The sequence below is a fragment of the Rhagoletis pomonella genome, unplaced genomic scaffold, assembly GCF_013731165.1.
Source record: "Rhagoletis pomonella isolate Grant_MI unplaced genomic scaffold, Rhpom_1.0 Rhpom_scaffold_00001, whole genome shotgun sequence".
NCBI lineage: Eukaryota > Metazoa > Arthropoda > Insecta > Diptera > Tephritidae > Rhagoletis > Rhagoletis pomonella.
In genome coordinates this window covers 59,652,177-59,661,158 of record NW_023458555.1, presented here as the reverse complement: position 1 = coordinate 59,661,158, position 8,982 = coordinate 59,652,177, and the positions used below count along the sequence as shown (strand labels likewise).

The window sequence follows — 8,982 nt, the reverse complement described above, 5'->3', positions numbered from 1 at the left end:
TACTTACAAAAGTGTTCCTCTGTCATGCTGTATCGGACCAACTCGTGTCTCTGCGCCAGCTTATTGTTTGTTATCCGATCACTGCTCGTGTTTTAACGAAATGTCATTGAAGTTGATCATTTGAAAGCACATTTGCATGTCTGGCTGTAGCTGAACGTGTAGAGATGCTCGCTGTTAGTTCTTAGCTCCCAGCATGTTCGGGTTCGAATGCCATCAGAGGCAACATGTAATTTTTAATTTTTGGCTTGGTTTTTATTAATTTCGAAAAAGCATTTGAGAAGTGAAGAACAAAAGCGTGTACAAACGAAAAAATATAACAACAATGCTGTTTGCTTTTTGGAGTAGCAAAAGGGAGCGCAGGGTGCGCCAGAGATTCTATTTCCGTTGAAATGAAAAGACGAGGAATTTCAATATTACAATTGCTTCGCAAATTATTTTATTGACTTCAATAATTCAGTTTGGTATTAAAAGAGCTAGGTCATTAAAGGTATGACAAAATTTTTCCCGAGGGGCGTTATATGCAAAAAAAGGAAGAGAGGTGCGATGCGGCTGCGACGGCGCGTAAAAAGATACTGATACTAGCAATTTAATTGCGGGTACGAATCACCCCGTGGCCCCGCTTACAATTACAACAAGAACGCTATTTCACCTGACTAATTCACAATGGTGTACAGTAAAATGGCGTTGCCAGCCGCACGCGGATTATGAAACAATAAGCATTAATTGTACAATTCAAACGTTATTAATCGAATTCGATTAAATTTGGACTCATGTCCGCAACATGCCGGCCCGCCTGCGCCGGTGCCAGGTTGAGCAACTCTTGCAACTTCTCGAGGGTCAGCACCGCCCGGTTGAATAAATCGCGGATGCGCCGTTGGACCGCAGTATTTCCGCTTTGAGCTTGCTTTGCGGCTGGTTTGACCACACGGCTGGCTAGCGTCGATCGTTCACGGCGAACTTGTGCGTGCGAGTTAGGACGGCGAGTGCTTTCCGGTGGTGATGATGGTGGACGATGCAGCATTGTGTGGTGCGCCTTCCCACACCGGTGACAGCTGTCGGCTGAGCTGCAGGAGCCGGTTGAATGCGACGTCGCCAAGCAATTGACGCAGTACTTGTGTATACGCGCAGACTCGTACCGCTCATCAGGCGTCATTGCTTGAAATGCGCGGCAAAACCGCAACGGATGATGGCGGCAGCAGAGGCGGCACTGGCTGAGCTCCATCGTATTCTTGGACATCTGTGGAAAGAAGAAAACATCGAAGACGGAATTAGTTCCATGCTATGGTGGAGTCAGCTAGAGGGAGGTGTAGGTGTGAAGTATGTAAAGATAGTTACTACAGAGGGGGCAGTAAACACAACTTTGCAATATTTCGAGTGATTGTTCCGGATTGAGTGTAAACATCAGCTACGCGAACATGGTGATCATGACCGGGGTGAAGTTTCACAACGCGCCCGAGTCTCCACTCGTTTGGGGGTAGAAGGTCGTCTTTGACGACCACGAGGTCTCCCTCCTTAAGGTTGGGTTCTTGTCGCTTCCACTTGTGCCTTTTATGGAGTTCCTTAAGATATTCATTTTTCCAGCGCGTGCTAAATTGCTGATGGATAACCTTCAATTTTTGCCATTTGTTTACTAAAGACAGATTGTCAGAGTGGGGTTCAGGCCTAGAGAGGAGCGGGGCACCACGCAAAAAGTGTCCTGGCGTTAAAGCCAGCAGATCCGTAGGATCCTGGGACATAGGGGAAAGCGGCCTGGAATTTAACACCGCTTCAATTCGAATAAGGAGAGTGGTAAATTCTTCAAAGGTAAAGTTGTGATTTCTTGCGACCTTTGTGAAATGGGTTTTGAAGCTTTTTACAGCAGCTTCCCACAGACCGCCCATATGAGGAGCATACGGGGGGATAAACTGCCATGCAAATCCGTGGGTTGCGTATTTTTCGGCGAGGTCAGTAGCCGCTTCTTTAAGAAACTGGGAGAATTCTCTTTGCAGCGTTCGCTGCGCTCCTACGAAAGTTTTTCCGTTGTCGGACATGATTTTGTGGGGGAGTCCACGGCGGCCGACAAATCGAGTAAAAGCTGCCTTGAACGCTTCCGTGGTCAGATTTGAGCATAACTCTAGGTGTACTGCTTTGGTTGAGAAGCACACAAATACACACACATACGCCTTTGCGTGGGGAGCTCGTCGGAGGGTAGATGTTTTCACAAGAAATGGTCCAGCAAAGTCAACACCTGTGGTATGAAAGGGGACTGTATAGGTGGATCGTTCAGGGGGGAGCGCGGCCATTATCTGTGAACGCATCTTTTGTTTATGGATTGTGCAGACCTTGCACTGAAAAATACATTTTTTTATCTTTTGCTTCAACCTGGGGATATAATATTCTTGCTGCACCATTCGAATCATAAGTTGTTTGTCAGCGTGGAGAAGAGTTGTATGGAGGAAATCGAGCAGTAGAGCACAGAGCTGTGAGTTTTCTGGAATTATGATCGGGTGACGTTCACTGTAACTGAGAGTAGCATAAGCTAAACGTCCATTCACGCGCAGAATTCCCGCTCTATCCACCATCGGATTAAGAGTCAGTAAAGGGCTTTTTTTGCTAATAGATTTCCCTGCATTTAATGAGCTGAGTTCGTTGATGTAGTACTGGCTTTGAGTCTGAACGATAATACGCAATTTAGCTTGGTTTATTTCCTCGTGCGTTAAGGGGAGAGAAGTGGGTATCGGTTGCTTTCTAGCTGCGTTTATGAACCGATACATAAACGCTATGACTCGCAACGCTCGGGCAAAGGAGGAAAACCGCTCAAGTATATCCACTGATTCAATCGTGTGCAGGGATTCAATGCGTCGTTGTTCGGGGGGTGACGAATGTAGAGATGCGTTTTTTGGCCACAAAGTGGGGAGTTTTTGCAGCCATTCTGGGCCATTCCACCATAACGCGCATGTCGCCAGATCCTGGGGATGGCATCCGCGGGTGCCTAGATCGGCAGGATTATCTGCACCAGGCACATGCCGCCAAGTGGCATTGCTCACATTTTGTAGTATGAGCGAAATTCTATTGGCAACATAAGTTTTCCAAGTGTGTGGCGGTTTTTTCTAACCACGCTAACACAATGGAAGAATCTGACCAGAGGTACAAGTCATGAGCAGGTAAATCTAGTTGGGAGTGAAGTTGATTAACCAGCTTGGAGAGTAGGACGGCTCCACAGAGCTCAAGTCTGGGGAGGCTGACTGTTTGCAGGGGGGCTACCTTACTTTTAGCTGCGAGTATGTGTGACGACCAGGAGTTTTCGTCAATTTGTACTCTGAGGTAGACACAGGCGCAATAAGCTTTTTCAGAGGCGTCTGAAAACCCATGAACTTGTACCCGGTGAGTCGGGGAGAATTGCACCCAGCGGGGAATAACAATTTCATTAATCGCGGGGAGGTTTTCGCGCAGAGTGTTCCATTTTTGGAAAGCGCCGGGTTTTACGTGCCCGTCCCATTCGGTTCCTTCCAACCATAATTGCTGAAGGAGCATTTTTGCGGAAATCATTATTGGCGTTAGCTATCCTGCCGGGTCAAACAGTTTCGCTACCGCCGATAATATTTGCCGTTTTGTCCTTGAGTTGGCAGCGGGCACAGGGTCGTACGTGTAGGAGAAGGAGTCCGTTAGTGCGTTCCATTTTATGCCTAGCATTTTTGTAGAGCTAGTGTCCTGAAACTGGAGAAAATCAACATCAAGGACCTCGGAATCTGGGACTGATTCCAGGATTTTTGGGTGATTTGAGGTGATTTTTCGTAGTGGAAAACCTGCTGATTTTAGGGCGTCTTTAACTTGAGATAATGAGCTTATAGTGGACTGTATATTATGCCCGCCTGAGAGAATATCGTCCACGTATGTTTCGCGTAGGAGGATATTGCTGGCGAGCGGGAATTCGTCTTGACAATCCTGCGCTAACTGCTGAAGAGTACGGATTGCAAGATAGGGAGCGCAATTGACGCCAAAGGTGACTGTTTTCAGCCTAAAATCTTCTATGGGCTTATTTGGGGACCTACGAAAGACGATTCTTTGGAAGTCTTGATCTTCCTTGTGGACGAGAATTTGGCGATACATCTTTTACTTTTGTTGTTTTGCTGTCGGGTTTTATGACAGCATGGTGCGGTAAATAAAAGGAGAAGTATTTACCGTCTTTGATGACTTCTTGGGATGAGGTGGGCTCCATATGGTCCATGGTGATGTATTCTTCCAGAACTTCTGAGTATCTTTTGCAGAGGCCAGGTTTTTTCTCCAGAGTCCTTTCGATGCTGATATACTGCTGCTGCGCTGCTAGTCGAGAGTGGCCTAGAGCCATGGTGTCTGGGAATTCGGGTTTAATGGGTAGTTTCACCATGTATCGTCCGTTTGGCTGCCGGATTGTTGTGCGTCGATACAGCTCCTCACAGCAGTCCTCTTCACTTGAACGGTGTTGAGTGACAGCTATTTCCTCCTGCTCCCAAAACTTCTTCAGCAGTGAGTTTAACGATTCATCCTGGGGTTCGGTTACCTGGGTGGTAAAGGTGGAGATCCTCTCCTGGATGGGGCCGCTCAGAATCCATCCAAATATCGTGTTCTGCGCTATGAGACTTCCGCTTATGTTTTGTTGCAGCCCTTGTAGGATAATTCGGGGGATTAGGTCACTGCCGATTACCATATCAATTTTATTTGGGGTGAAACAGTTGGGATCGGCGAGCCTTAATTGCTTTATCTCTTCTAAGTTAATATGAGAGATATTCGAAGTGGGGAGAAAATGGGTCAATTGGGGCAACATAATGGCTTGGGTCTTTATTTTATGGGCTCGATCTGCTGAGCAGAGTGTGACTTCGCACATTTTCCTTGAGTTTTGCACCACCATTCCACCCATTCCAGAAATCTCGAATAGAGCATCTATCATGGGCAAGCGCAAGAGTTTTTGTATCCGGGACGATACAAACGTTTTTTGTGAGCCTTGATCCACCAGAGCGCGAATATTATGATATTCGCCATCACAATATATAGGTACTATCGCCGTTGGAAGGAGAGTTGTGACGTTAGTAGCCGAAAAATGAGACGACACTTTATTTACGTCGGTTTTCTCTGGGGGTTGGTGCGTCACATATTTTGAGCAAGTGGGCGCTTCAGTATCCGTATTAGTCTGAGTCGATAGTTGACTCGTTGTTCGTTGGGGCTTTGAATTGGGTTGGGGGGTCTGGGTCTTTTGCGGGAAGTGTAAAAGAGAGTGATGTTTTCGTTGACAGTATACACAAGTGAAATTACTTGTACACTCACTCTTTAAATGGGAGTAATAAAGACAATTTTCACAATACTTGTTCTCTCTTACGAATCTTAAACGGTCAGATACGGATAGTGCTTTAAATTTCACACATGTCTTCATGGGGTGCCTTGAGTGGCAGAGTTTGCATGAAATCGGCTGATTTAGATCGACATGGAAATTCTGAGTTCTATTTTTATTTATAAATGTGGAATTGTGATTCCCCGTTCTTGGGGTGAAATTCGGGTGGGGAAGCTTTGGTTTTCCTGGCCGATATGTGTTAAGTCTTTCTACTACTTCATACCGGCTTGTGAGGAATTTGCTCATATCTGCCCAAAGTGGTAACTCTTTCCGTGAGCTGAGTGATTGCTCCCATAGAGATAGAGTTTCACTGGGCAGTTTTGAAGAGCATAAATATACAAGGATGGGGTCCCAATTGCTGGTCGGGATTCCTTGTGCTGAGAGGGTTGAGAGGCAATTGTTGATGGTGGATTGAATTTTCTGGATTTGCTCACCATTTTCTGAATATATGGGTGGGATGTTAAATAGAGTTTTTAATTGGTTGTCCACCAATATCCTACGGTTTTCATACCGTGACTTTAAGGCATCCCAGGCTAGTTCAAAATTGTCATCAGTGAGGGGGAACTGTTTCACTATTTGTCCGGCCTGGCTTCTTGTTTTTTGCCTTAAATGGTACAGTTTCTGGGCTGGGGTTAGTTTGGGGTGATTTTTGTAGACTGCCGTGAACATATCTCTGAACGCCGGCCAGTCTTCGTACCCACCGTGGAACATTTCTGTATCACACGGTGGTACCTTGAGGAATACTTCTTGGGAGTTTGAAGTTGGGGTGGAATTTGTGGTTCGAATGGTGGTTTCTTGGGACTGGGAGTTTGCCCCGAGAAGCTGTAAGCCGTCTAAGATTTGCGTCTTACAGTTCTCATAGCTTTCTGAGCATTTATTATATTTTTGCTCAATCGATCCGCTAGATTCAGCGAAGACCTCAGAGCGGGATACTGCTCTATATGAGCTTATTAGAGCATCCCATAACTTGTCAAGTTGCTGTAACTTCACATTTAGGAGCGTTTGGGTGTGTTCGCTTATCAGGGTGCTGGACCATTTCGAATAAAATGATTCAAGCCTGTTGCTTTCAAAAATGAAGTCTTGAAGGCTTGAGTCAGAATCGGAGGGGGATTTCTTGTCCATTGTGTGGGGCATAAAACTTTGAGCTTAGGTCAATTAACAAAAAATTCTTCTGATATTACTATGAAAGCGAAATTCAAATAATGCCGAGCAGCTAAAAATGAGTCTTGAGCTGAATTTATTTGTATTTAAAGGTAATTTATTTGTCCTACCTTTCTGGGTATAGCGTAGTTTGTCCCAATGTAGCGCAATTATTTTTTGTTCCACTGTACTGTCTTAGCGCGTCCAAGTACAGTAACAGTGCTTTATCATGTACGACGCGAGAGCAAAACTAGGGGCGGAGCTTATATGTATATGTGTATACACGTAGATGTTTGTATGTACTTCGGCAACTTTTTATATGTACGTATCTACGAGTGAGTAACCACAGAATTGAGTTTGAACTGCGACTAACGGCTGAGAAAAAAGGGGAATTGAGAAGAATAAACGCGTAAAAATCTGTATGTATGTAATAAAAACTGGCGCCAACTAGAGTAATATTAGTGTGGATCGCTTGTTGTTAGAAAACTCAAATAAAGGAAATTTTGGGTAACAGATGAAATCTCTATACGTATTTATGTATATTGAGACGAGAACTTTTATATTGTATTATATTCTCTTGTGCACCTATATAAATCTTTAATAAATGAGGGGTCTGTCTGAGATTTAATGTATATATGAGTGCATATACGTACATATGAACTTTTTATTATTTTTCCTACCAGCCGCACCCTAGTGTCTACTTTGGGGTTTTTTCTCTTTTTTAGGTATTACCTTAGCGCGTCTAAGTGCAATAGTGTATGGATGTGTGAGTATGTGTGCGCACTCGCTTGAGTTGCAATTTGAACGCACTCAGCAGGTGGTCGGAGTTCGAGAGAAACGAATATGCGGAAGTGCGAATATGTATACGTGTCTACATAAAGTTCTGAACATATTGAAAACGACGAGCTACCGACCACAGCTTCCAATTTGTCATCTTTATTATCTAAGCGCTTTGTCGATGGCGACATGATTTCTTTGAACGCGGCAGCGACATCATGAATTTGTATGAGTTTGACATAAAAGAAGAGGAAGAACCTTATCTGTCGCCAGAAAAATAGAAATAGATCTAATCTGGCCACAACCACAGCCGTCGCGTAGCCCGGTCGTCGCCAAAATAATTATCTACATAAGAGTACGTGTTAAAATAATTTGACAGCTGTGGTTTGTAGCTCGTCGTTTTCATTGTGTTCGGGCTATAAGACTATGTATATCGTATGTAATTTTGGCCTGAGTATACGTATGTATGTGCGTGTATCAGCAAGCACTGGCGCGGAATTTTTCGCTGGTCAATTTGGTCTTTCGGCACAAGGGGAAGAAGGAGACAAGACGATACGCGCGATTCTTTTGATACCGCTGATTAAAGGGGAGATCTGGTATTGCGTATATACGTACGCTATGATATTGTATCTATATATGTGCGTACGTATTATTATGGGATTGCCTTAGAGAAAATCATACACGGTAACAACGGGTTTTTGGACTATTTGTGCTTCCAATAACTTTTCAGCGTACGGGAAAATGGGATGTGAGTAACTATATGTAGATGTCTGTACGTGAGTTTGTACAATAGGTACAGTATACGTTAATATATATATGTATGTGTATGTATTATGTATATGACTTAGCGGTTATTTTTTGATTGCTTTTGAGTTGGAGGAGTCCATATACATATATATTTATAAATATGTCAATATGCGAGTGTGTATATTTGTATATACAGATTACCGTACCTAGACCGGCGACACTTGTTACGGTGCTCGAAGGGGTTGGTATTTGCCTTTATTCGTATGGGGAATGCCGCCAAGTTATGCACATACATACATATGTACATATACATATATATATATATATATATATATATATATATCGTTGATGATGAGATATAGGGCACTTACTTGGATAGTGGTACCTACTTTCCTTCTTTTTTTTTTGGGGGGGGACTGTACCTTCAGCCGACTCCGGTTTACCTCGTTACACAGTGTGTGCTGCAATTGTTGTTGCTCCCTGTTCCGTTGTTGCCGGGTTAAGCTTTTGACCTCCCGTTACCTTTTCGTGTCCCTTTGTCACCTTGTCTGCCGTATTTTTTACCGGTTTTAGTTGTTACTGTTGTTTTGTATTTTTTCTTTTAAATTGCGGGTGTACAAATCCCTTAGTTTTTTTTTTTTTTTTTTTATTAAAACAAATTTTATTTTTTTTGTTTTTTTTTTTTTTTTTTTTTTTCTAAATTCAATTTTTTTAATTTTTTTTTTTTTTTTTTTTACGTTTTTGCGCACACTAATGTCAGCTTTGGCTGTGGCTGACAAAATAACTGTTTTTATTCCGCGATTTTACACACACACTACAGTGCCTGTATTCTTGTTTTTACTAAATTGCTTATTTTCGCTTTTTTCCAGTCGTTTGAATTCAAAAGCGTATATGTACATACATATTTATGTTTGCAAATTTGATTTTATTTAATTTTTCAAATTAATGCCGCACACTTAGTTAAGTTTATCTTG

At 43.2% G+C, this 8,982-nt stretch overlaps 1 protein-coding gene across 2 annotated transcripts; it reads right to left on the bottom strand.

The window, feature by feature from the left end:
- Positions 1-405: 405 nt before the first annotated feature.
- On the bottom strand, positions 406-8,667 carry LOC118746700. 2 transcript variants are annotated; one of them, XM_036480588.1, is made up of 2 exons: positions 8,380-8,667; positions 406-1,237 (listed from the first exon to the last, which is right to left on the bottom strand). In XM_036480588.1, the coding sequence occupies exon 2, from the start codon at positions 1,235-1,237 to the stop codon at positions 743-745; it is 495 nt and encodes a 164-aa protein (XP_036336481.1). In that variant the 5' UTR covers positions 8,380-8,667; the 3' UTR covers positions 406-742. The 2 variants fall into 2 exon arrangements, with proteins under 2 accessions (XP_036336481.1, XP_036336489.1); XM_036480596.1 differs by having other exon boundaries at positions 8,398-8,667.
- Between the last annotated feature and the right edge of the window lie 315 nt (positions 8,668-8,982).

What these genes read in the sequence shown, in the direction of transcription:
- LOC118746700 (XM_036480588.1), bottom strand. Translation starts at nt 1,237, where the DNA reads ATGTCCAAGAATACGATGGAGCTCAGCCAGTGCCGCCTCTGCTGCCGC.